The following is a 25,929-nucleotide window of genomic DNA, read 5'->3' as shown; positions in this document are numbered from 1 at the left end:
TGGTTCACTAATAAGAGAATTTGATAGTTGCTAAATATCATAGCAATATACAAAACCAAAGGCATCCCTATGTATCACCAATAATCAATTAGAAAATGTAATGGAAGGAAAGATGCCATTCATGATAAGATAAAAAAATACAGGATTTCTAGAAAAAAATCTAATAAATATATGTGAAAACCTTTACGAAGAAAAGTTATAAAATATTAATCAAGAACATATAAGAAAACCTAAATTAATAGAGTAACATCATGTCATGTTCAGAGTTGGCAAGACTAAATATCATCAAGTCATCTATAAAATTCAATGCAATTCCAAAAGAAATCTCAATGGGAGATGCCATGGAATGTGAAAAGTGAATTCTAAAATTCATATGGAGGAGTAAAGGTCCAAGAATAACAACAACAACAACAAAAAAACGTTTTTGAAGAAGAAGAAGAAAGAAGAGGGACCTCCTTTAGTTTCTATGAGGACTTACAAAGACATAGTGATTGGGCAAAGTGATATTACAGCAAGTGTAGACGCATAGATGAGAGTAAGAAAAAGGAAATCCCGAAATAGATCTAAGCATAGGTGGAAATTGAGGGAGCATTAAAGTCGGAGGGGAAAGATCAGACTGTTCAACAAAAGGTGTTGAAATACGTGACCTTCCCTACGGAGACGCTAAATTAAATTCCTGCTTCATACTATACACAAAAGCCAATCCCAAATGGATTAAAGGATTCAAGTTCCGAGTGGAAAAACTAAAAATTTAGAACCAATAGAAGAAAAATATCTTTATGACCTCAGAGTCACGAGAGACTTTTCAAACAAAATGCTAAAGCAGATTGGTAAGTTTTATGACATAAAACACAAAAGCTTTTCTACTATATAAGCTATCCTGTACAGTTTACTGTATTGTGTAGTATACTATAGTATAAGTATGGTATATAACTCATATAGCACATAACTTACATAGTATAAGTTGTGCTATATAGCACAGTACACTATATAAGTTTATAGTATAAAAGTTGAAAGCTTTTATACTAGACACCATAAATAAAGGTAAAATACAATTGACGTGCTTAGAGAATATATTTGCAACATACAGAGCAAAAGATTGATGTCTTGCTCTCCAGTCTCCTGCCTCCTGGAAGCAGCTGATACAGGAAGGAATGTACCCCCCTCACCTCACCCCTGCTCCCAAATAGAGCTGAGCAGGGGAAGGATGGGGATGGAGCTGGGAGGAAATAGGACTGTAATTAGCACAAATATGAACAGGTGTTCATTAAAGAGGAAGCCCAAATGGCTGCTAAGTACGTGCAAAACCACTCAGCTGCACTAACAGCTAGGGAGTTAAAACTAGTTAAAATGACAAGGATATACCATTTCCTACTCATGAGATTGGGAAACAAGGACAAGTGGAACATTGTCAAGTGCTGGCTGTGGTGCTGCTGGGAGTGTAAACTGGTACAAACATTAAGGACAGTATTTTGCAATAATTAGTAAAATTGAAAATGTGCATGTTGTATTCTTACCAAAAATGTCTAACCTAGTAACCATGAGGAAACAGTAAGACAAATTGAAACTGAGGGGTATTCTGCAAGTCTACTGGCCTGGATTCAAAAGTGTGAATGTCATAAAAGACAAAAAAAAAAAAAAAAAAGATTGAGGAACTTTGTAGATTAAGGGAGACTGAAGAGGCACAACAGGTTGCCATGACAGGAAATGCAGCGCCTGATTCTTGTTTGGATTCTGAATTGGAAAAAAGCAAACAAATTGGATATAAAGGACCTTGGTGGGACAATAGGGAAAACTGGACATTAGACATTTTTAATGTATGGTAGATAATTGTGTTCTATCAATGTTAAATTTCTTGAGTGTTGTAAGTGTGTTAAGTTATGTAAGAGAATGTCTTGTCTGGATGACAGATTGCTCAATTACTTAGGATGAAGTGTGTGGGGGACTGCTCTTGGCCACACCAAGATATGTCTCTTTGGCATGAGGATTATTTGGGACAGGGAAGGAGGCTCTGAAGAGTGGAACTTGCTTGCCCTTTGTTAGGAGACATTTACATTGTAAAGGAAATCTCTGGGTGTAAAGGTCCCTCCCTCTCTGTACCAGGAAGAAGAGGGGGATGACTTTATCTCTAGAAACTCTTAATCAATACCAAAGGCAAGGACTTAAATCTGCATAATAATCTTATTCCTGTTTCTGGTAACCTCCTGTAACTGACTCCCCCCATCCCCAACATCCTCCTTTGTCTTTGGCTGGACATGATATTTAAGGTGAGGGCTTCAGCCATTTTGGCAAGTTGCTCAGTTTGCCTGAGCCTCCCATGTATATATTTTATAAAGCTTTGTTTAATTTTCTCCTGCTATTCTGTCTCATGTGAATTTAATTCCTTCTCTGGCCAGACGAACCCAGAGAGGGTAGAGGAAATGTCTTCCTCCCCTACAAGTGTCTGCAACTTACCCTCAAATGTGTGTGAGAGAGAAGTAAAGCAATTGTAGCAAAATGTTGGTGAGTTGAAGGATTTATGGGTGTTAATTGTTCTCATCTTGCAACTTTTCTGTAGATTTCAAAATTTTCAAAATAAAATTTTGGGAAAAAATGTGAATATTACTCAACATTGCCCTTTCCAATATATACCTTAGAATAAATCACTTCTATTGGGATGTACATGGATAGAGGGAACAAAGTAAGTTGCAAATGTTAAGTACACTCTCATTCCACTTGTGTAGAAATAGAAAGCAGGAAATAATGTTATATATTGTTTATGGATACACATCAATTTCATGATCTGGTTACCTGTGGGCAGAGAAGGAAGGAGCAGAGAAGGAAGGACAGAAGTAGGATGGGAGAGGGGACAATGAGAATTTCAATTTAACCTGTAAAGCTTTAATTTTTTTTTTTTTTTAAAGATTGGCATCTGTGCTAACATCTGTTGCTGATGAGGATTATTTTGGGCTGGTTACTTTTGAAAACTGCAGACAGGAAAGAGGCTCTGAAAAGTGGAATTTACTTGCCCTTTGTTAAGAGACATTTACAGGAGGTCTCCATCTGTGGGGGTGTCTCCCTCTCTGCACCAGGAAGGGGTGGGGGATGACCTTATCTCTAGAAACTCTTAAAGGGGACAGCAAGGACATCCTGACTTAATCTGATCTGATTCTTACCTAAAGTTATAGGAACCACTCAAGAACCAGACCCCACCTGCACTGATACCATTTTAACGACCTTTTTTTTTTACATAATCTTTCCTTTGTCTTGTAAAGAGATAACTCACATACCTATGCCTTAAATTTAGCCATACCTTCAACCCGTGTTTGAAGCTCTTACTGCCCATGGGTCCTGTCCCCATGCTATTCCATATTATTCTCTGAATAAAAGTGCACTATTGCCAGACCTTGAGAGTCCAAGAAATCTTTCTTTCGACTCCTTGACTCACCAAGCCCGCATCATTGCCAATCTATTTTTTTTCTTCTTCTCCCCAAATCCCCCCAGCACATAGTTGTATATTTTAGTGTGGGTCCTTCTAGTTGTGGCATGTGGGATGCCGCCCCAGCATGGCCTGATGAGTGGTGCCATGTCTGTGCCCAGGATCGGAGCCAGCGAAACACTGGGCTGCGGAAGCAGAGCATGCGAACTTGACTACTCGGCCATGGGGCCAGCCCGTAGAGCTTTATTTCTTGAAAAAAAGAAAAAAAAACGAAAATCTGAAACCAAAGTGAAAGCTACTATGGACAAAAACGAAAAGAAAGAAAAATAAAAATTATTAATAGTGGTTATCTTGGGTAGATTATGGCAAAGGTTCACTTTTAACTTTACACATTTCTGGATTGTTTTTTAATGATTTTTTTGCTCCTCTCTGATCATGAGAAAAAAAAGATTTAATATCCATATTGTGTCAAGGACTATACCAATCAAATGAGGGGTTGCCAGTCTGAGTGAACGGAGTCCTAAGCTCGCCGGAGCGTCTGGTTAGCTGTGTCACCTTGGCCCACGCCCTGGACCCCCTGTCTGCACAGCCCTTGTCCCACAGTTAATGTCTATGTTGAACGGGATAAATCACGGTTTGTGCTTAGCCTCGTCCTGGTACACGGTAAGTGCCCCATGAATGTTAACGCCGCAATTATTATCAGCGGCCGCTGTTGCTATTACTCCCCAGCTGCCCTGGCTGGGCTGGGGGCCCTCTCCACGCTGGGCTGGGCTTCTGTGTCCCTGCACTTCTGCAGTGTTTCTGACAGCGTGCTCACTCGTCAGGTCTCCACCATTAAACTGAGCAAAGAGACCCCGATTCATCTCTGCACCCGGACCCTCTGCCCAGTGGCTGGCACACAGTAGGTTCTCAGGAAATAATTTTTGAATGAATGATACCGCCACACTTCTGGCCACTGGTCCCCACTCTCAGAATTCACCTCTAGAAGTCTATTTGCTTCCTGGATGGCTCCAATTCCTCCTCTGACCCCCTTCCTCCCCATCTGTTTTCCTGGGCATCCCATCCCCAGGCTCTGTGTTCATGCTCCTGTCTCAGCAAAGACTAGGAACCCCCAGGTACTCAAATGGTCAAGTTGCTTAGTAGGGTGTCAGGTCCTTAAGGAAGTTTGAGCTCAGGGCCGAGGTGGCAGTGATTGCTCCAGGCTGAGGGGATTAGCCAGGCCTTGTGAAGCCGGATGAGGCTGTGACCTGGATAATTCAGGTCTCTCATCCACCCCCACTGGAATTCTCTGGGTGGCTGCCCAGGCCCCTTTGCTGGAGAGCCAGCCCCGGGCTCGGAGAGTTTGCTGGACTTCCTGTGTCTGTGAAAGCAGCTGGGGGCTGAGCAGAGGAATGCCTGGCCGGGTCCAGGCAGAAGTTTCTCCTCACCATCTCCAGGCCTGTCTTCACCGCTCGCTTGCATTCTTGGCTTTAAGATTCTGGAGGCCAGGAGTCTGTTGGGATCTACACCCCATGGACCTCAATGTTGTGGCTGGTGGTGGGGAGCCAGCAGGGCCGGGGGCTCCAGGCTCTGCCCGATGAGGCTGCTCATGGGGGCAGGCCGCAGGAGCGGGAGCTGAGGCCAGGCCAAAGAGGTCAGTTCTGGGCTTGGGGGCTGCACAAAGCTGGAGCGGGAGAGACTGGAAAAGGGGGGGGGGGGTGGTGTCTGGAGAGCAAAGCGGGGTCCCTGGGAAGGGAGGGCAAGGCACAGACCCTGTTGGAGGAGATCCCTCAGGCTGCTGGTGTCCTTTACTCATAACATATCAGACCTGGTGAGCTGTGTCGTTTTCAAGGAGGCAAGGCCACATCTCAAGGGAAGACGGGGGTGACCCGGAAGATGGAGGTGACCCAGAAGATGATCCCTGAAGTTAGGGGCAAAGCGGGGCTGGGCTATTGATAAGGTTAGAGTTGGGACTTGTTATGTTAATCTGAGGCCCTGCCTGAATTTCTTTTTAACCCAAGTCACATGAAAATATTCATCTTTAGGAAAAGGAATTGTCAACATTCCCTAACCTTTTCTGAGCATCCTCTGTGCGGCAGGCACTTTGGGGCACGGAGAAAGAAACGCGGAGACGGGGAAGGTGCCATTCCAGGCCCTTATGCGGGGGTCTTTCTCTTCCCTTCCTCCATCTTTCTCTGGCACTCCCCTCCCTCAACTCCCAGGCCTCCCCTCTCTCTGGAAGGCAGGTTAGCCTCAGGCTAAGTATACGTGGGGCCTTGGGAGTCAAACTGATCAGGTTCAACTCAGAGCTTAGCCACTTACCAGCTGTATGACATGGGTGTGTTACTGTCTTCCTTTGAGCCTCACTGTCCTAATGCACAAACTGCATATGATAGTACTGCCTACATCATAGGACCACTTTAAGGATAAAATGGGATAAGCCACATAAAGAACTTAGCATGGTATCTGTGCTTAATAAGCATTAGCTATTTCTATTAGTCATTCAACACACCTTTTTTTTCTAGGACCCAATCTGTGCCATACAGTGTACAACTAGGTGCTGCCACGGGTAGGGATGAATGAGATGTCCTCAAGGATTCATTGTCTGGTTTGTTCATTCATTCATTGATTCAGTTAGGCAGTCAATAAATACATATGAAACCCTATGCTGGGCAGGGGAATGTGAAAAGACACACTCCCCGTCCCCAAGTTGCTCACAGTCTGGGGGGAGACACTGTAATAGAATATGTTTGATGCTGTGATGAGGGCGCTCACAGGATGCTGGGAGAACACGGAGGAGGGGAACCCATCCCGTTTCGGGTAGCGTGGTGGGTGCAGTAGAAGGCTTTTTGGCAAAGGGAGACCTAACTTTCTCCTTGATTCTCCAACTCACAGGCTTGCTCCTGCTCCAGGACCTTTGCACTGCTCTTCCCTCTGCCTGGAACATTCTCCCCCAGGATATCCCCACAGCCTGCTCCCTCACCTCCTTCATAGCTTTGCTCAAATGTCACCTCTGCAGTGCGAACTTTCCTGGCCACCCTGTTTGAACTGGCTGCTCCCACCATCAGCCCCCTCCCTCAACATGCACACGCACACGCACATGTGCACACACATGCACACACACATATGCACACGCACGCACACACACACATGCACATGCACACACCACTCCCATCCCCTCCCCTGCTTAATTTTTCTTCATAGCACTTAACACCACCCCTAAACTGTATATTTTATTTATTTGCTTGTCTATTTCTGTCTCCTCCCACCAGAATGCAGGGTCCATGCGGGCCACAAGGGTGGAGTTCTCATCTGTTTTGTTCATTGCTGTTTCCCCAGAAGACAGCCTGGCACAGAACAGGTGCTACCAAACAGCTATTGCATGACAAGCATGTTAAGTCTAGAAAGAGGAGTAGGAGCTGAGCAATAGAAGAAAGGCCAGGGACTAGCAGGTGAAAAGGGAGTGAGGGGAGAGAGGGAGAGAGATGCAGCGCGTTTGGGGAACTCAAGGGCTGGCACAGGCCTCTTCCCAGGGACGCGCTGTGGAGTGGATGGTGTCTAAGGCAGGGCTGAGGACCTGGCGGCGGGGCCAGATCGCAAGGGGCCACGTGCCTGTGCGGGAGGCTGGTACCTCTGACTTTGGCAGCGTGTGATGTGTGCTGAAATGGAGGTTAGGAAGGTGGACCCAGGAACAGAGGAGGAAGCCGGGCACCCTGCCTGGCGGGTGTCAGGGAGGGCGGCTCAAAGGGGTGGCAGCTCGCCTTAGGCCCAAGGAGGGAGTTCAGACGTTGTTCTGGTGTCACGGGCATTCAGAGACCTGGTCTCGTTTCCCGCTCCTCACGGGCAGATGCTGGATGATAGACTGTGGAGTGCAGCGGCTGATGGAATCAGCTGTGTGTTCTTGGCGCCTCCCTAGGGCTCTGCCCGCAGGACTGGCTCCGGAAATGGCTGCTAGTTTGCTCTGGGATTGGAGGCAGGTGGAGTGGCCTGGAATCGACAGTGTTCTGGAACCCTGGATCTTGGATCTTGCCAAGCAGAGCAGTACCTGACCTAGGGTTTCTCCCCCCTCCAAGAAACAGGTGACAATACAGCATGGAGAAGCAAGGAGGCTCTCACCAGGTGAAAGAGAGGTCAAAGGGCATTCCAGGGGGAGGGAACAACAGACGCAAAGAGAGAAAGAAAGGCCGGTTTGGGGTATGTTTCTGAGAGTGAGCAGTTCAAGTGGTTTTTCAGATAAAACATAACGTGGACTTGTGATCAAGGAGGTGACTGGATTTGCATTTCCACCAACAGTCTCGGTGAAAGGCGGACTTGAGCCCGTTATTGAAAAATAGCTGTCACCTATGGGTGACCAGACTGAGACCAAGATCGGCCGAGCTGCGTGTCCCTTTAGAGCAAGCTGCCGACTTACAGAGCAGCTGAAATCCAGCGAGGCTGCCACCCCCTCCGGCCCTAACTGGTCCACCCACCCAATCGTTCTTTTCGCCGCAGATAAGTATCGACCCCCAAATATGTACCAGGCTTTGTGCGACTGCTGAGAGTAGGATGAAGAGCAGGACTGAGAGTTTCCTGACCACTAGGGGTTGGGGTAGGAGACATAAATCATAAAAAGGTAAAGAAAGAAATTAGAGAGAGTTAAAGATGATGGTAAGTGCTACAAAGGAGAAACAGGAATGTGAGATTAACTGGGGGAGGAAGAGCTATCCTGAGTGGATGGTCAGGGAAGGCTTCCCGGAAGAGGTGCCATTTAAGATGAGACCTAATGCTAAGTATTAGTGTTCTACGCAGGGGGAGCAACCAATGCTAACGGCCTCAGTAGAAAAGCTTGGAATGTTCAAGAACAGGTTAACGTGAGAGCACACACTGTTACCAAATGTCGCACCGGGTGGGCCCCCCGGAGCTCATCCAGTCCATATCCCGCTCAGCAGATGTTGCTCTTTGCATCCTCCCTGAATGTGACTCGGGCATGAATGAATGTTGGGGAGGGGGGACCCGGAAGGCAGGGAGCACAGAATATTTGACAGCCCTCTCCAGGCCACAGAGAAATGGAAGGGCTCCTGATTTTTCTGTTTTTCTTTAAAAGTCCTGGTAGAATGTTAATTTTTTTCACACTTTTACAGACCTGTGAGCCCACGCTTCACAACTGGCATGACTGACTCCGTGTGCCCTCCGTGAGTCTCCCGTGTCCCCAAGGCTTCAAGAAAGCTCCTTTTCCCGAGAAGTCGAGCGGGGGCTTGTCCCACCCCTCAGCCTCCACCTCCCAGACAGAGTTTCTGTTTCTGAAAGTACCTCTGGGGACAGGAAACTTACCAGCCCCCAGACAGCTCGTCCTTTCAAGGACACTTGAGTTGCTAGAAAAAACTTTTCTGGGTGTAACCAAAATCTGACCCCTCAGAGGCCCGGCGCCTGGCGCTGCCCCCACAGTCTGGAGCCCCACAGCCCTTCAGAAACGTGGAGACAGAGGCTGGGCGCCCCAAGCCCCCTTCCAAACCCTAGGCAGCCCACATTCCCTCCATCCCACAGGCATCCCGTGACCCGGACAGCCCCGTTTTCCAGAAACCCTCCTAGAGTGGGGTTCGGGACCAGGCACCTGTCTGAGGGCAGGTGGGCTAGGAGGCCCCGTCCTGGGCCCCGCACTCCTGCCACCACCGCCAAGACAGTGCTGCCCCTGTGACCTGACTGGTACCCGGCTTGGGGGTCACACGTGTGATTGCTGGGCTGTGTCGCCCCACCCTGTCCTTGTGCGTGTAAGTTTTGGGGGTCTGGGGCAGGAGATATTCAGTCTCTTTTTATTGAACTCCCATCTCCTGGCTGTTGATGGAGGTCACTCTGGGACCCCCTCCGGAGAAAAGGCCAAACTCCTTAGCCTGGCACCCAAGGCTCTTCGTGACCTACCCAGCTGTGTCCCTTCAGCCAGCCCTTCCTAAATTCCTACTAGACAGGTCAAGAAAGTCCCCTTTCTGAGAAATCAAGTCGGGGCATGTTCCACCTTCTGAGTATAAAAACAGCAAGCATTTATTGAACCCTTACTCTGTGCCAGCACAATTCTGAACACCTGCCATTTGTCAACTCAGAACGTGGGGATGAGGCAGGTCAAGTGATTAACTCCCTTATTCAGCTTGGAAAACTGAGGCTCAGAGCAGTTAAACAACTTGCCCAGGGTCACACAGCTAATAAGTGGTGGTTCCAGGTGGTAAGAGCGTGGGCTCTTACCTGCCACGCATCCTGCCTCAATCAGTGGCGTGCGATTGTACATCTCTTTCCAACTCTGCAGTCAGTGACCTGTGTTAGTAGCATGACGTTGCCCGTGGTGGGAGGGGTTACACTACAGAAATGGGCAAATGTTGAAAACCAGGGCTTTTTTTCTGCCTGGAGAGCCAGTTATTAAATATTTACTAGAAGACCCCTGCCGAACTCCCCACGTACCTCATCAATTTGTCGTTCCCTGAACGAGCCACTGTAATTGATGCATGCCCGTGAGGCTGGCGTAGGCTGCTCCTTCTACTTAAAATGTCCTTCCTCACATTCTTGCTCTGGTGAACACCCATCCACTCTTTTTTTTTTTTTTTTTTTTTCCAATTTTTAACTGTGGTAAAATACACAAACCCAAAATTTACCATCTTAACCATTTTATGTGTACAGTTCAATGGTATTAAATACATTTGTAATGTTGGACGACCATCACCACCATCCATCTCTATAACTCTTTTCATCTTATGAATAAAACTGAAACTCTATGCCCATTAAACACCAACTCCCCACTCCCTTCTCCTCCCAGCCCCTGGCAACCACCACTCTATTTTCTGTCTCTGATTTTGTCTACTCTGAGCACCTCATGTAAGTGGGACCAGACAGTATTTGTCTTTTCGTGGCTGGCTTATTTCACTTAGTGTAACGTCCTCAAGGTTCATCCAAGTCGTGGCGTGTGTAGCAGTTTCCTTCCTTTTTAGGGCTGAATAATATTCCACTGGATGGATAGATCATGTTTTGCTTATCCATTCTCCTGTTGCTGGACCCTTGGGCTGCTTCCACATTTTAGCTATTGCGAATAATGCTGCTATGAACACGGGTGTACAAATATCTCTTTGAGACTTTGCTTTCAATTCTTTTGGGCACATCCCCAGAAGTGAATTACTGGATCATATGGTAGTTCTACTTTTAATTTTTGAGGAGCCACCATACTGTTTTCCACAGCAACTGTACCATTTTCCATTCCCACCAACAGTGCACAAGGGTTCCAATTTCTCCAACCCACTCTTAGCAGGTGACTTCTCTTCCAGAAAGCCCTCAGTGATTCATGCTGGGATGGGGCCTCTAAAGTGCTTGCACAGTATTTACTCAGCAACCATTATGTCCTAGGTCTGAGCTCAGCACTTGAAACACAAATTTGCACAAGAGATGCTCTCTGCTCTCAAGGCGCCCACTCTCCCATTACTGATACACCTTGAGAGGCTCGGACTCAAGATTGAGTTCCATGGCGGGCCACTAGAGAGCCCTCCAGACAGAGAGCAATGGGGAGGGAGGTTGGGCATAAGGCAATAAGGAACGGTGAAGACTAGAGCAAAGCTAGACTCCTGTCCAGTCCACGGGGGCAGCTCCGGCTTCACTCCGGCCAGTCGTTGCCGTGTGGGAATCCAGAGCCAGGACTGCCAGATCTTTTAAAGAGAAGCCGGAAATTTGGATTCTGTCTGAGATCTCTTAACCTTTATACATTAGCAACTCACTCCATTTTCCTTTAGGGCGCTGTGTGGGACAAGCAAAGCGTTTCCAAGGGCTGCCTGTAGTCCCGGCCTGAAAGCTTAACCACAGCGCCAGTTCCACCCATCGAGCGAATATCGGGAATTATGAGCTGTAACTAACTCAGCTTTCACTTCTCCATTTTGTCTATAAGGAAATTGTGACACTTTGGGCAGATATCCTGTGAAAATCCCAATCATGCCTTTATCGGGTCTCAACCCCGGTGTGTAATGGAAAGAACATGGCCTTGGGTCACAGAGAGGTCAGGCTTAAGGTTCTGGGTCCAGCTTTACTAGCTGTGTGGCCTTGGGCTGTGAGCTGCCTGACGGCTGCCCCTCGGTTTCCTTACTCACGGAATGGGATCACGACGCCCCGTGAGGTTTTGGGAGGAGTAAAGATCACGAACACTGAACATGCCTTGTGCTTGTGGCACAGCGGATGCTCACTGAATACTGGGTCCCTCTTTCCCTCCTTCCTGAGCCATCAGCCTGTAATCCCCTCCAACGGGAAGTGCGAGAGTGGACCGTGTGTGTAATGAGTTCTATAACATTCCAGAGACGGGCAAGCTTCCTGTGGAAGAGGGATCACGGAGACTTCCTGGAGGAGGAGGACTCAGTGTAGACTTTCCGCCAGGAAGCCCAGGGCAATCCTGTTCTACGTGCCAGCCTCCTGGGGGGGCATTGAACCATTTGATGAGGCTGGGGTATTTCAGCAGCTCGGGGTCTCAGGGCCAGAGAGCATCCGGTGTCTGCGGTTGCTCTCCGAGCCTGCACAAGACACAGAAGTGCCAGAGAACGAGCATGCCCATGGGAGCGTTCATTCATTCCATGGATATTTCTTGAGGACCTACCACGGGTCAGACCTTGTTCTAGGGGCTGGGGTCAGAAATGAATCGGAAGAATCCTGCCCTCAAGAGTCTCCCACTCTGCTGGGGGTGGAGGTTGTCAGGGTGTTTTAATTGCTGAAGTGTGATTGGCTGGATCCATGACCAGAGAGAGGGATGCTGGAGGGGCTGGGTTGTGGGGGAGACAGTGAGTTTAGTTCTGGGGTTCCTGGGGGACACTGAGCTAGAATATCAGGCAGCTGTTTGCACTTTATTTATTTAAACATATATTAAATTTTACAAATTAAAAATATATATTCAAATAAATATTATAATTAGGATTCAAATACCTGCCTGTTTAAATTTAATAATAATTCAAATTACATTTAACAATTATATTTGAAGGGTGGGCTGGGACAGTAGGGTGAGTATGAGGGTAGAGATGGAAGAGTCAAGTATTCACTCAACAAACCTTACTGAGCACCTTCTATGTGCCAAGTGTTGGGGGGAGAGAAATGAAGCAGACACAGTGCCCGCCTGGTGGAGCTCTCACTTTAGCAGAAAAGCGTAATAGTAATGATGTCTGTAGTGGTTCTGATTCACTGAGCGGCTACCGGGTGCCAGGCGCTGTGCTGAGCCGCTCTGCCTGCCTCATCTCATTGAGTTATCGCAATTATGAAACGAAGCTGATTCTACTATTCTCCTGTTTTACAGGTGATAAAATGGAGACCTGAAGAGGCCAGGTGACACGGAGTCAGAGGTGACACCTGGATTCGGATCCGGTTCTGTCTGACTTGAAGCTCAGGCTCTTCCACTTGACATTGTGCTTCCCCCTCATTCATTCGTTCATGAATTCAATCATTTGTTCACTCAGTATTACTGGTGAGTCAAAGCTAGTCCAGGCACCGCTCGGCTGGGCTAACTCCTGGACGTCTGCACAGAAATGAGACCGAAATCCCTGAACACGGAGGAGCTCACCGCGGGAGGGGTGAAGAGAAGGAGGGGCAGATCCCTTGAAAACACCTGCATTGGGGGGGCCAACAGAGAGGGGGATGAGGAGCAGGTGGGCAGAGGGCCGGGTGCGGCCTCTTGAAGACCAGAGGGAGGGAGAATCTTGAGAAGGAGGAGGTGGTCGGTGGGATGAGTGTCTGAGAGATGGAGAGCATGAAGCCCGAGCTTGGGCATCGCCAGGCTTGGCGGGGTGGGATGTCCTGAGAGCCGGCTCAGGGACGCAGCACCGGGCTCAGACGGAAGCGGAGGCTTGTCTGTCCAGAGATGGGGCTTTTAGAGAAAAGAGAAAACTGGATGAGGTCAGCAGAGGCAAGGGACGTTTTCCATCTCTGGGCTTCCGTGTGTTTGGTTTAGGATGGCGAGGTGTGTGTGTGCCCGTAGGCAGCAGAAGGAGCTGGCGGACAAAGAGAAATGAAAAGCAGAACACAGAGCACTTCCCCCAAAGCTGTTATTGCCCTGGACGTATTGTCTATTTCCGATGCCTTTATTGTCTGTTTCCTTGACCTGAAGGGAAGCTCATGGGGACCGGTCTCTGTCTAGGTCACAGGGGGTCCCCAGCAGAGTCAGGCATGCAGTAGACGCTCAATAAGTACTTCTTGTATTGAATCGAAATCACAGGCTTCTGCGGGGAGCCTGGTGGTTAGGTCCTGGGGAGAGACGGGTTCGTGAGGACCCGAAGGAGAGAGGGGCTTCTCTCTGATGCTGCCGCCAGGGCAGAGCGGGAGAGGAAAAGAAGTCAAGAGCAGTGAGAAGAGCGCATGTATGTGGGGGTCAGAGGGGTGGGGTAGGGATGGACAGAAGTGGAGAACGGAGCATAAGGACAATGGAGCTGCCGAGGTCCTCGCCAGAACCCTCTAGGAGGTTACTGATCATTTATTTATCAGCATTATTTTGCCACTGCTCTGTTACAAATGTGTTAATTCATTGAATCTTAACAACTGAGACACGCGAATTACAGTCACCCCTGAGGGATGTAGCTCGTAGGGGGAAGCCAGGATTTGGAGCTGATCCCGAGTCTGCAATTTTAACCCCGGAGCCGCCTGTCTCCCCACAGCCTAGTTCTATGCAGTACATTCCTCACCACCTCTGGGGCGTCAGGGGGGTCTCACATTTCACAGGAACAGAGAAGCCTGGTGACTTGCCTGGGCTCACACAGCTGCTAAGTGACCCAGCAGGGACTCCAGCATGCTTCTCTCTAACTGCAAGCCTGGGGTTTTTCTCCTTCCCGAAGGAAGAAATGCAGGAATTCAGTAAGGAATCAGGTGCCAAAAAGGAGACGCCAGCAGGGTCTGGGGGACCACATTTTACAGCATCTTGAGAGTGGGGCTTTCCCAGGCTCCTGTGGGGCCCTTGCCTGGGAACAGGAGAGAGAGAGCTGAGGGCTGGCAGATCGGGAATAGGGGCAACGCTTCCAGTCTGGAGGGGATGCTGCCTGGCTGCCATGGCTGTTTCTGGGCTGAGGCCAGCAAGACAGGATGAAATGTGAGCAGGAGCCGGGGCTGGAGGACAGGACAAAGACCAGGCGTGGTGGGAGGGTGGGAGGCAGGCTGCCATGGGGGATTCCAGGTCTCTGGTCCCTGGTGGAGGAGAACCCTGGACTGTGGGTGGCCCCAGCCAGCCCGTCCCCAATGTCTCTCCTGAAGGCCACTCAGGTGCCATGCCGTGCTTCAGGAAATCACCATTTGAACACAGAGAGGATGAAGTCCCCAGGGGTCTGGAGTAGGGAGGTAGGGCTTCCCATGTGAGTTACCAGGAACCCCGCAGCAGGCCCACACAGGAGTGTGGGAGGAGGGCAGAGAGGCCCTAAAAGCAGGTGGGCCTCGGCCCGGCCACTCTCCAGCCTGAGGACAGAGAGAAGGTCTCGCTGGTGAGGAATCTCATTCGGGGACTGCTTTGCTGGGGAGTGTTGGGGGAGCAGGGCACGGAGAGGGGGCTGCAAGAGGAAACACCTGGCCACCTGGTGAGGGGAGCAGGGTACAGAGAGGGGGCTGCAAAAGGAAACAGCTGGCCACCTGGTGGGGGGAGCAGGGCACAGAGAGGCGCTGCGAGAGGAGACCCCTGGCCCCCATGTCTCCCCAACAGATGGAGGGGAGGTCTCAGCAGCGCCTTCTACGTGGTGGGGTTTGGTGCTGTTCATCCTTTCCAGTCCTGGGGGGTCTTGGGGGTTGCTGCATGTGTACATGGAAGACCTGCCCCTGCAGTGACCCGGCCACTCCCCAGCCTCCACGTTTTCGTGCTTCCTTCGGGCTGTCTGACTCCACTCTTCCCACCTCTCATTACTGCGGCCACTGCTCCACTCCAAAATTATCCGGCGGCTGCACTCATTGCCCTCTGTGGTTGCTTGATAAAAATAGCCAACCCCACATCCTTCTCCTGGGGGCCTGCTTTGGGCTCCATTGATGGCCATTGTCCTGGCCCCTGGGGGAGCTGCTTCAATGCGTCTGCCATGTTCTCTGTGAAACTTCTCTTGGACTCTTTCAGATCCCTTTGCACGGGGCCTCGTGCTGCTGCCTCACACCCACAGCCCGTGTCCCAGGGTGTCCTAAAATGCACCTGGGATTTTGGTTTTATTCAGGTATGATGAAGCCAACAGATTGGGAGATGATCGCCATTTAAAAGATAGTTTGTTACTCACAGTTTCCAAGAGACGGGGCACAGCACACCTTGCAGGGCCATGCGAGGAAGCACCAGGCTGATCAGGAGGCAGAAGAAGTGAGCGAAAGCATGGTCCAGAGTCTTTATTGTGTTTTCTGCAGGAAAGGCAAGGCGGTGCAGCGTGGATGGCTTAGGATTGGCTAGCTTGAATAATTTCAGTCGACTCTGGGCTATAGGGGTGGTCCCTAGGTTTCTGGTCCTTGTCCTTGAGTGACTTCGGGCAGGGGAAATGTTGGCTTGGAGTGTGAGAGTCAGATAAAGGAAGTGGCTGGGCACGTGAGTTTAGGATTGATTGGTTTGCATATGAAAGGCACAGCTCACAGGAGAGTCTTGCTATCTCTAGGCAGTCGCTAGTCGGGGGAGGGGCTGTCTCTTCCCAGCTCAGCAAGGCCCCCAAGATGTCAGAGCATCATAAAATATAGAAAACGAACAACATAGTTAACACAGAGGGGCTGCTCAGAGGCAGTGGAGTGGAGTCAGTCAAAGGAGTAGATTCTTAGTCCTGGGCTGAGGCCTTGGGCCACTCACTTCCCCATCCTGAGCCTCGATTTCCTCATCTGTGAATCAACAGCTGCTGTTCCCTCATTCGGCAAATGAGTGTTAAAGGCACAGACGCTGTGCCAGCAGGTGGAACGGTACCCACCTGCCAGGGTTGCTGGTGGGTTTAAAGAGACAGTGGACAGTGTCTGGCACATCGTAGGGGCCCAATACGTGGTAGCTGGTGTCTTCCTCCTGCTAGAGCTCCAGGAAGAAGCTGAGATCGATTGGCGTGGAAGGGCAGGGTCTAGGGCCATTTTCTTCAGCTGTTTAGAGCCCTCGGCGTGGAGGCCGTGGTGGACAGAACCCTCAGGAACGTTCTTGGAACTCGGAGGAGCTGCTGGACAAAGGATGGCATGGAGAGGCCAGCCCAGTGGTCAGGAGCCCTGGGGACTCAGAGATTGTGTGTTTGCAGCCAGGCATTGGGAGGTGCCAGGGGCTCGGGGCAGAAGAGACCACTGCACTCAGGGATCAGAGATGGCAGGGCACCGAAGGGGCCATCCCGGCAGACCATAGGCCAGCTGAGCAGCTCTGGATAAACCAGGACTTTGGGATCCAGAGAGCGAAGGGAAGCAGGCAGCTATCAGTAAGGAACCTCTGAGAGGCCAAGTTAGAATCAGATGCTGGCCCAAGACATATGGAATTTCCTCTGCTTTCAGGATGTGATTTTTTTGGAGTGAAGGCCAGTGATTCATGTGTTTGCCCAAGGCAGAGGCTGGGGAGGGAAGCTGGGGCCTCCAGGCCCCTCTGCTCACAAGACAGCACATCCCTCTGGTGGGAGTCTGTGTGGTGCATGAGGGTCACTGGGCTTGAACCCTGCCTCCACTTCTTACTAGCTGTGTGACTTCTGGAAGTTCCTTGAGCTCTCTGAGCCTCCATTTCTCCACTGGCAAAATGGGAACAATGATACCCACCTTTCAGAGCTGTCATGAGCACCCGGGTTCAACTTATTCTCTAGGTAGACACAGGCCCTGGGGCCCATGAAAATGTTAATTTTAAATTCTTTTAAAACCAGGAGAAAAAAACGAATATAGTAATGATGAATACATAATAATAACTGCAGCCTGGATTGTAATTGTTTTTATACCAACGCAGTTGTAAAATATAATTTCAAAAGAATTTGTTTTTGGAAGAAGGGGCCTATGAAAGCAAAAGTGCTTGAGGCCCAGAAGAGCCATGACAAGGCCCTGAAAGCCCCGTCAGGGGGTGGGGGCGGGCGCTGTTCGTGCTTCATTCCAGAGCGCATACTCAGCCGGCAGTATTCTCAGCGTCGGGAGAGGAGGCCGAGTCCACCCAGTTTATGCCCTCAGAACACGGGCCAGAAAGACATTCTTGAAAACAGGCCCTCAGCACCATAAAGGAGATAAAAGGAATACGAGACTTGGAACAATCTGTTTCTCTTCTGCACCCCCCGACCCGCTGTACCAGGCGCTCCCTTTGTCCCGTTTTCTTTTCTCCCTGTCAGGTCCTTGCATCCTTCACACAGGGCTGTGTGCAGGTTGTGTCAATTTCCATCCCTCGCTTCTTCCCCTAAATCTCCATTTAAGAATCCTGCCTATTTCTCTGGTTACTTTTGGCCATTTTTGTGGAGCATGAAACTGTGTTGGGGGCATTTGTGGTGAGAAGGTCCTTTCCCATCTCTACTGGGGACAATACCCCACAAATGCCCCTCTGCCCCCAGGCACCCTTTGGATCAACTCCTTGAGATTTCTGCCTCATCTTTTCTGGCTAGGGTTGCCCAGTTATTGCCTATCACTCGAGTGTGGGGCCTGGCGGGGGGAGCAGGGGTGGGATCTGAATGGGCCATGGGAGCATCTCCTGATAGACATGTTATGGGATGTGTTTTCTTTTCCAGAAGCCCAGAGATGAAGGACCTCCTCACGCTGGCTTGGTTCCTGGCTTGCAGTAAGTGCTTGCTCCACGACCTCTGAACTAACGACCTTCTACCCTGTAGGAGCAGTAGGGTAGTGGAAAGGAGACCAGTTTTTGAGGTCCTAGAGGCTTGAGTTTGAATCTCTGCTCTGCACTTATTGTGTAGACGTCAGCAAGAGCCTTCGCCTCTCTGAGCCTCTGTTTCTCATCTGTGACACAGGGTAGTATTCAGCCAACAGGTTGGGCTGTGGCAGGATGATAGGACATGCATGATGTGTGAAGGTTGAGCTATGTGGGCAGCATCCGCCGCTTGTGTGGGGGAAGTGGGAGAATTCCCCCACCCCCCGCCCGTTTTCCTTAAGGTTCTTATGGCTGGTCAAATAATTAAAAAGGCAGGTTAGCAGGAGAAAATCAAACAAAGTTTAATAGCAAGTATACATGGGAGAAACTCAGGAAAAACTGAGCAACTCAGGCATCTGCCGAGGTTGCCTGTTTCAGTATCTTCAGCTACAGACAAGGACGATGTCTGGAGTAGTGGTTTGGGGCTTCAAAGGGCAGGAAGGCAACCCACAGGGAAATGGAAAAGCAAATGTTTGGCAAATAGAACTTTGATAAGAGTGGGTTTAGCCAGGCTCCTCCCAGACTACCGGAACCAGAGATAACACAGAGTTATCTATGGCAAAGGCTTGTCCTGGGGACAGGCCTTGATTTTAAATTTCTTTCAGGCAGTTAGTGGGGAAAGGTCAAATGTTCTTCCTGAGTCTGAGCCTTTATTGTCTTAGCTCGAAATATTCCGCCTACCAGAGTGGCGCATCTTGGGGCGGCCTGCCCTGAACTCCATCAGTTCCATCCTCTGAACCTTTTCTGGAAGTTTCACATATAAAAAGCTGATCTGGGGGCTGTGGAGAGAAAAATCGAGTTAGTAGCTGAGTGGTAAGAAATCTGCAAAGAGAGAAAAGAACTTAGATTAGAATGAGGGTAAACAAGCAGAAAAGGACAAACCATAGCACAATTCCCCACACTCCATGAAACCAGTTCCTCAATCCTGGAAATAAGTCAGACCAATAAAATGTGTGAGCTTCGTTTATCTGATGGAAAATGTCAATCTTCTCTTTCAATAGATGTAAGTTAGATAATCCTTGCCCAGTCTGATTCACGTAAAAGTGACATTTTTCCCCGATGGTTGCACAGGGTTCTCCTTGCTGGGCAGTCAGTGTATCCAGAGCACGTTGACTCTGGAGCCCCACAGAGGCCGGGGTGCTCATCTCTGACTGGAATATTTTCACAGTTTGCGTGGTGGCGTTGAACTCTTGTTCCATCACCATGGAGAGATTTAAGATTGCCTTTTCCAATTCGTAATCTCCAAAGCTGGGGAATAAGACTCTCAATGCGGAAAAGAACTCGGAGCTGTGATACACAAGCGCATTCTGCTGCTTCCCCGACACTTGCAAATGTGGGAGGCAGATTTTTGACTCTGATGCCAAACAAAATAAGATAAAGCCAAAACAAAAACAAGCCCAGGATATAAATACTGCATTCCAAGTTTCCTGGGTCTTTCTCTAGGCTACCTACCCCACCTGCTGGCCCCTCCCAGCTGAAGGTAGCTGCTGGGGGAATGTTGGGGGGAGCCGGCTTTAGGCCTCACCTAACCATGTACACAGCCGCCGACAGGCTATCCCAGTCTTTGATGCCTTGCCAGATCCCTGGAGACCCCAGGAGGAGCGGAAGCCTAGTGCACGGGGAGAACCTCAGGGCCACTGTGAAACCCCGGGCAAGGTGCTTAACCCTCCAAGCTACAGTTTCTCAGTCTGCAAGATGAGGGAGCTGGCTTCAGTGATCTCTGAGGTCTGCTCTAGGCTTCTGTGCCTTATCTCGTACATGGCATTAGTTGCCTGGGAGGGAGGGGTGCATTGTCAGGACAGAGGGGGGCGCCTGTCTGCCTGCTTCATATGGATACCATGTTCATTATACCTAACATTTCTTGATCGCTTACTGTGTGTCTGTCACTGTGCATCTGTCACTGTGCTCAAAATTTACTTACCTTATTTTAACACTCATGACAACTCCAAGAGGTAGGTGTTCATTGTAGGTGCCTGTTTTGCAGATGAGGAAACTGAGGCTCAGAGAGATTAAGTGACCTATTCAACACCTTACTGTGAATCAACGACAGAGTCAGGATTTGAACCCAGGCCTGCTCCCTCTCCAAGTCCAAACTTTTAACCGCTCCTCCATACTGCTTGCGCTCACCTTTCTTGTTCCTCTCCCACTAATGGGAAGAGTGAAAAAGAGACACCTGGGTCCCTCCAAGCCCCAGCGTAGGAGAAAGGGCAGGAGCATGCTGGGGAAGTGGCCAGGAGCAGCCGTGCCTGGGTTTCATTTGGGGACGTGGGCTGTCTTTCAGGTGTGCCTGCTGTGCCAGGGAGCTTGCTGGACCTGAGGTCAATGATTGAGAAGGTGACTGGAAAGACCGCCCTGACCAACTATGGCTTCTACGGCTGTTATTGTGGCTGGGGCGGTCGAGGGACCCCCAAAGATGGTACCGACTGGTGAGCTGATTATCATAACGGCGCTTTATGCTCCAGGCTCTGCACCCACATTATCTCATTTAATTCTATGTTGATGCTGGTAGATGAGCATCAAAGCCCCATTTTTCTACAAAACTGAGCTTCAGAGAGGTTAACTGACTTGCCCAGGATATATCTAGTAACCCCCAAATCTCAGTGGCCTAATATATCCATTGGTCTGTTGCTACATCATAAATCATCTTAAAACGTAGAGGCTTAAAGTGACGATGACCATATGTTTTGCGAAGAATCTGCCATTTGGGCAGGGCTTAATGGTGTTGATGCATAGAATCAATAATTATTCTGCAGTACAGAAAAAAGAGAGTTTTAATTGAGCCTAAACCGAGGACTATAGCCCAGGAGCTGCAGCCTTCAAAGGAAGAAAATGCTCCACAGAAGAATGATCAGCAGCTATACACAATTTTCAAACAAAGAAACTGACATCAAGCATGACAGGGATACATTCTTTCAAGGGTTCAAGGGGATATTTTGTTACAGATTAGCATACATGGCGGGTCAACATGACCCTGGCACCTTGGGAATGACTTATCTGGGGTCATAAGAAGGGAGGCATTAACTGCTATCTTCAAAGGGCCCATTCTTTACTCCAGGGTAATGATTAAAGCAGATGGACAATGTAGGTTTGAAAGGACGTCAGTCAGGCTTCTTTGGTTTACTTAAAATTTAGCTCAAATCAGGTTTAACCCAGAATGGCGTCCCCATACACCTCAGGATGTAAAAATGTCTTATATCCGTGGGACGGCTTGTCTCTGCTCTGCCTGGTTTCAGCTTGGGCAGCTCGACTGAGGCTGGATTATCCACTTTCCAGCTGGCTCACTCCAATGGCTGGCAAATTGTCGCTGTCTGCGGGTTGGCAGCTCACATGAGGCTGTGGCCTGGGGGCCTCAGTTCCTCTCACTCAGGCCCCTCCAAGGCTGTTTGGACCTCCTCACAGCACGGTGACTCTTGGGTTCCAGGAGTGAGTGTCCCAAGACGGCAAGACAAAAAGAGTATGGCATTTTTATGATCTGGCCTCACAAGTTCCATGGTGTTGCTTCCCGTGTCCTCTTGGTCCAGGCAGTCACAAAGGGTTTAAGAGGGAGGGGACCTAGACCCCAGCTCTTGATTGGGAAGTATCCAAATTCTAGAAGAACATGTGAAATGGGAGAGATGGAAGATTGCTGGGAAAGAGTTGCCCTGAGCTCACATCTGTTGCCAATCTTCCTCTCTGCCTCTCTTTTCTTTTTTCCTTCCCCAAAGCCCCAGTGCATAGTTGTATATTCTGGTTGTAGGTTCTTGTAGTTCTTCTGTGTGAGCTGCTGCCACAGCATGGCTACTGACAGACGAGTGGTGTGGTTCCACGCCTGGGAACTGAACCCAGGCTGCTGAAGCGGAGCGCACTGAACTTTAACCACTAGGCCATTGGGCCTGGCTCCCAGAAGATTATTTTTGTTCACGTAACAGTTCAATTTGAATCATATGTTGACTCTGGGACTCAGGTTCCTTCCATCTTGTGGCTCTGCCATCCCTATGGCCTCAGAGCCTCCTGCTGAGAGATGGAGAAAGAGAGAAAGCGGAGGATAGTGTGGGAGGTTTTTATGGGTCTGTCTGGAAGTGGTGTATATCACTTCTGCCCACATTCTTAGGGGAGCCTAGTCATGTGACCACATGTACCTGCAAGGGATGCTGGGAAATGTAGTCTTGCTGTGAGCCCAGGAGGAAAAAGTGGGTCAGTGAACTGCTAGCTAGTGGCAAAGCAGGGTAGTACTCAGCCATATTATTAGATTCTTTCTCTGCCAGATCACACCCCCCAAGATGGCCTCTGCCCCTCCCACTCAGGATGGAAGTGTCTTGTGTTGACAGGTGCTGTTGGGTGCATGACCATTGCTATGGGCAGCTGGAGGAGAAAGGCTGCCACATCCGGATGCAGTCCTACAAATACAGATTCACACGGGGCCTGGTCACCTGTGGTAAGGCTGGGGCTTCCCATTCAGGCCACTGGAAGAGGCTGGGTCTCTGCTGGCTCTGAGGTCAGCTGCCCCTAAGGGTCAGCCAGCCTGTATCTTGTTGGGGGGCAGAGCTGGGGGCAAGAGGGACAGGATTACTGCAGGTGTATCTGACTTCCAGGGGAAGGGCTGAAACATTTTAGACTGAGCAGTCTCAGTGCCAGGTGCTTTGCATACCTCCTTTTACTTGTTCTCCCAAAATACCCTGTGGGGTAGGCTTGGTCTGTCCATTTTACAGATGAGGAAACAGAGACTCAAAGGCTTGCCAGTGCACACAGCTAGAATTGGGATTCAAGCTCAGGTCCATCTGAGTTCAAAGCTGTCTCCTCTCCGAGAACTGGTGTTCCTCTGGAGCAAAGGCCGTCTCTACCATCAGACTGGGAACTCCCAAGGGGAGGGAATGTGTCCTTCGTCAGACTAGGAACTCCTTGAGGATAGCAGCTGTGTCTCCCTGGGCTGAGATGCAACCCACCTGCCCGCCCCCCCGGGCAGCTGTGCCTCTTCCATCAGATTCTGCATCCCCCGGTGTAGAAGCTGTGCCTCCCTCGTCAGACTGAGAGCTTCCTTGGAGCAGGAAGCAGGCCGGGGAAGCTGCTCAGTCTTGAAGCAAGTCCTGACAGAAGCAAGCTGGGAGGCAGTGTCTTGGAGCATGTCTGCCGTTCCTGACTCTGCGTTTTGTGTCCTGTTTGCAGAGCTTGGCCCCTTGTGCCAGGTGCAGCTCTGTGCCTGTGACCGGAAGCTTGTCTACTGCCTGAGGAGGAACCTGTGGAGCTACAACCCTCGTTACCAATACTTTCCCAACATCCTCTGCACCTAGTCGCCCCAGGGAGCCCCTCCCACACCAAGACTCCCTCCCTTCTCCTCCAGCACAGAGCTCACCGACTCTGCTGGGTTCCTGAGACAGGCCCCCAGGTCTCAGACCTCATCCTTTCTCAGTGGTCCACCAGGTTGGGAGGAGCCCCACGGCCACACTTCACCCTCCAGAGTCCCAGCAGAGTGACTCTGGTTAGAGGACTTGGTAAGGTCAGTGTCCCCAGCCTCCACTTGTGAGGTCAGCCCCCTGGTGCCGAGAGCTCGCGCCTGACTCCAGGCCAGCTGTGTTTCTCCTCGCCCCTGAAGACGCGCCCCTTTTCCAGAAGGAAGACTTTCCCGGGATGCACTCACATTTCAGTTTCTGCAGTCGCCTTATCACTGCCACCCTCTAGAGAATTTTTACTCAAGTAGAAGCAAAATTGACTCCATAATCTGCCATATAGATATTAAACTCCTTCTCTAGACGAATAGAAAGCACACAGGCATTTTCCTCTGCTGTGGGGGTTGCCTGTGCTTTTTCTCTGCCACTATGGCACTAAACCCAAGGTTAACTACGTTCTTTCAGATGTAGAAGTTGCCGATTAGCAAATAAAAGATTTTCTGGGATGAGATTCAAGCCTTCTTTGGGGCTCGTCTCCCTAGCCTTGGGGGTCCTCTCCAGCAAAGCCCTGCAACTCATTCTTCCTCGAGGGGGTGAGGAGAAGATGGCTGGCAATTAGGACAGCAGCCTGGGGTTCCAGGCCAGAGGGGCTCATTCAAATTCCGGCTTTGGCTTCTCAGCTGTGTGGGCCCAGGCCCACTACAGAACCTCTCTGACTTTGAGTCTTTTTAAAAAAGAAACTAATGTTTCTTGCAATGTAAAATGGGGATGTTGAAGCCACCTTGATGCTGACACGGAGACGCTGAGGTTCTGGGATTTCACAGAGAGGACATTTCAAAAAGAAAAAAAAAAAAGGGTTCATCTATGGGGTTTATTTTTACCAAGTAAGGACATTTAAAAACCCAACACATCTCTCCATTCATAAAAGAAAGGGCCTTCTAATACCAAGACTGAAGGAAGACAGGATACGCTCCAAAGCGGAGGGGAGTCCTTTCCAAGAAAGGACCTGTGGCTTCCTTATGCTGACAAACCCGAAAATAACCACATGATAAATGGGATCTTTTTTTAAAACCTCCAATGTTGAACATTTTCAGAATAAAATTTAATTTTTTAAGATTACCCTGAATGTACTGGTGTTTTAGAAAAGTTTGATATGGACTCATGTCTATCGTTGACAATGCAACACAGAATGGGACCCAAATGTCCACTCGACTCATAAAACTTGTTTGACCAAAGCCATTTCCCAATCCATTTTTAAGTAGGCATGTGGAGGAAATCGGATGCTTCACTCAATGCCATTTCTCTTCCGTTGTGACGTTCTGGATGACGGAGGAGAGACCCTGGCCCAGGATTCTCCCTCCCCTTCAGGGTCGGTTGGCAGGCAGGTGGGGTCTTGTTGGTAGTTCTGTGCGAGGTGGCTGTGGGCAGCCTTTCTTACTGGGATCCCAGTATTTAGGCATCTGTGGGTGGGGCACGCAGTGAGGTTATGAAAGCAACACCACAGGCTGACATGGGTTTGAGCCGGAAGGACCCATGGAGAAACTTCATTTATCTACCAGGAAATTGAGGCCCAGAGAGGTTAGGAGACTTTCCCAAAGTGACACAGCACATCAATAGCAGAAGCAGGGTTAGACCTCAGATCTTGGTCCTGAACCCTGGGCTCTGGCCACTATCCCACTGTCTTCAACTCCAGCCCATGAAGAGAGAAAATGGAACCTGGAGTGGTTCAGGGACTCACCCACCTTGAGGGTTCTCAGGAGGATCCCTGAATTCCGCCCGACGGCCCGCTCCATTTCTCCTCTGCTCTGACGGCCTCTTGGGATTCCAGAGTCCGTCCTTGGGTGGTTAGTCTGGCTGGGACTCCGGGCTTCATCGTCAGGAGAGGGGACCCCCACTGAGGTCTCCACAGCTGCTGTCCTAGGCCCGCTCTCACTGCAGTGGACAGCTCTGGGGAAATGCTGAGGCCGAGAGATCACCAAAACCTGGGAAGAGGCGGGCTCCCTGACTGCTTTCTTCGACCATCTCTTGGCTGGGAGAAGAACCATCAGGGAGGGCCTCCCTCTCAAAATCGCATGACCCCCCTTTCAAGGGGGATACTGAAGTGTACAGACCAGACCGTAACTGCCTCCTGGATGGGTCTTTATGTAAGAGCAGGCAGATAACAGACACATAGACACTAACGGACAGGGTGCCTTGTAAATACAGGCCCTTCACTGGTGGTTGAAATTGAGCTTTGGATACAAATGGGACCCCCCCCAAACACACATAAAATCATCTGTATGAGCATGTGTACATTTGGGAGGGGGTTACTCATAGCTGTTACCAACTGGAAAGGCGCCAGAGTAAAACCCACTGGTTGTAGAGTCCCTTCTCTGTGCTGGACACCACATACACAATATCATCCACCCTATGGG

The 25,929-nt window shown here is 49.7% G+C and overlaps 2 protein-coding genes across 3 annotated transcripts in view; one reads left to right on the top strand and one right to left on the bottom strand.

Moving 5' to 3' along the window:
• Nucleotides 1–16,475, bottom strand: part of PLA2G2A (phospholipase A2 group IIA) — a 40,348-nt gene extending 23,873 nt beyond the window's left edge. Inside the window, exons 1-2 of the mRNA XM_023626373.2 lie at nt 16,267–16,475; nt 15,604–15,718 (exon numbers count right to left, since the gene is read on the bottom strand). Of these exons, the coding sequence (XP_023482141.2) occupies nt 15,604–15,718; nt 16,267–16,417 (266 nt within the window). The 5' untranslated portion in view covers nt 16,418–16,475. The remainder of the gene's footprint in view (nt 1–15,603; nt 15,719–16,266) is intronic.
• Nucleotides 4,586–24,634, top strand: PLA2G5 (phospholipase A2 group V). Of its 2 annotated transcripts, none has more exons than XM_005607394.4 (6): nt 4,586–5,051; nt 12,672–12,839; nt 18,016–18,065; nt 20,434–20,578; nt 22,460–22,566; nt 23,295–24,634. In XM_005607394.4, the coding sequence occupies exons 3-6, from the start codon at nt 18,026–18,028 to the stop codon at nt 23,417–23,419; spliced, it is 417 nt and encodes a 138-aa protein (XP_005607451.1). In that variant the 5' UTR covers nt 4,586–5,051; nt 12,672–12,839; nt 18,016–18,025; the 3' UTR covers nt 23,420–24,634. The 2 variants fall into 2 exon arrangements, with proteins under 2 accessions (XP_005607451.1, XP_070108257.1); XM_070252156.1 differs by having other exon boundaries at nt 4,757–5,051; nt 18,019–18,065.
• The last annotated feature ends 1,295 nt before the right edge of the window (nt 24,635–25,929 follow it).

This window comes from Equus caballus, chromosome 2, assembly GCF_041296265.1.
Source record: "Equus caballus isolate H_3958 breed thoroughbred chromosome 2, TB-T2T, whole genome shotgun sequence".
NCBI classification, from domain to species: Eukaryota; Metazoa; Chordata; class Mammalia; order Perissodactyla; family Equidae; genus Equus; species Equus caballus.
The sequence above is the reverse complement of the archived record's forward strand: the minus strand, read 5'-3'. Positions and strand labels throughout refer to the sequence as shown.

What these genes read in the sequence shown, in the direction of transcription:
- PLA2G5 (XM_005607394.4), top strand. Translation starts at nt 18,026, where the DNA reads ATGAAGGACCTCCTCACGCTGGCTTGGTTCCTGGCTTGCA. An exon ending in GGCTTGGTTCCTGGCTTGCA is followed by an intron (nt 18,066 to 20,433) that starts GTAAGTGCTTGC and finishes GCTGTCTTTCAG; the next exon opens with GTGTGCCTGCTGTGCCAGGG. An exon ending in ACGGGGCCTGGTCACCTGTG is followed by an intron (nt 22,567 to 23,294) that starts GTAAGGCTGGGG and finishes TCCTGTTTGCAG; the next exon opens with AGCTTGGCCCCTTGTGCCAG.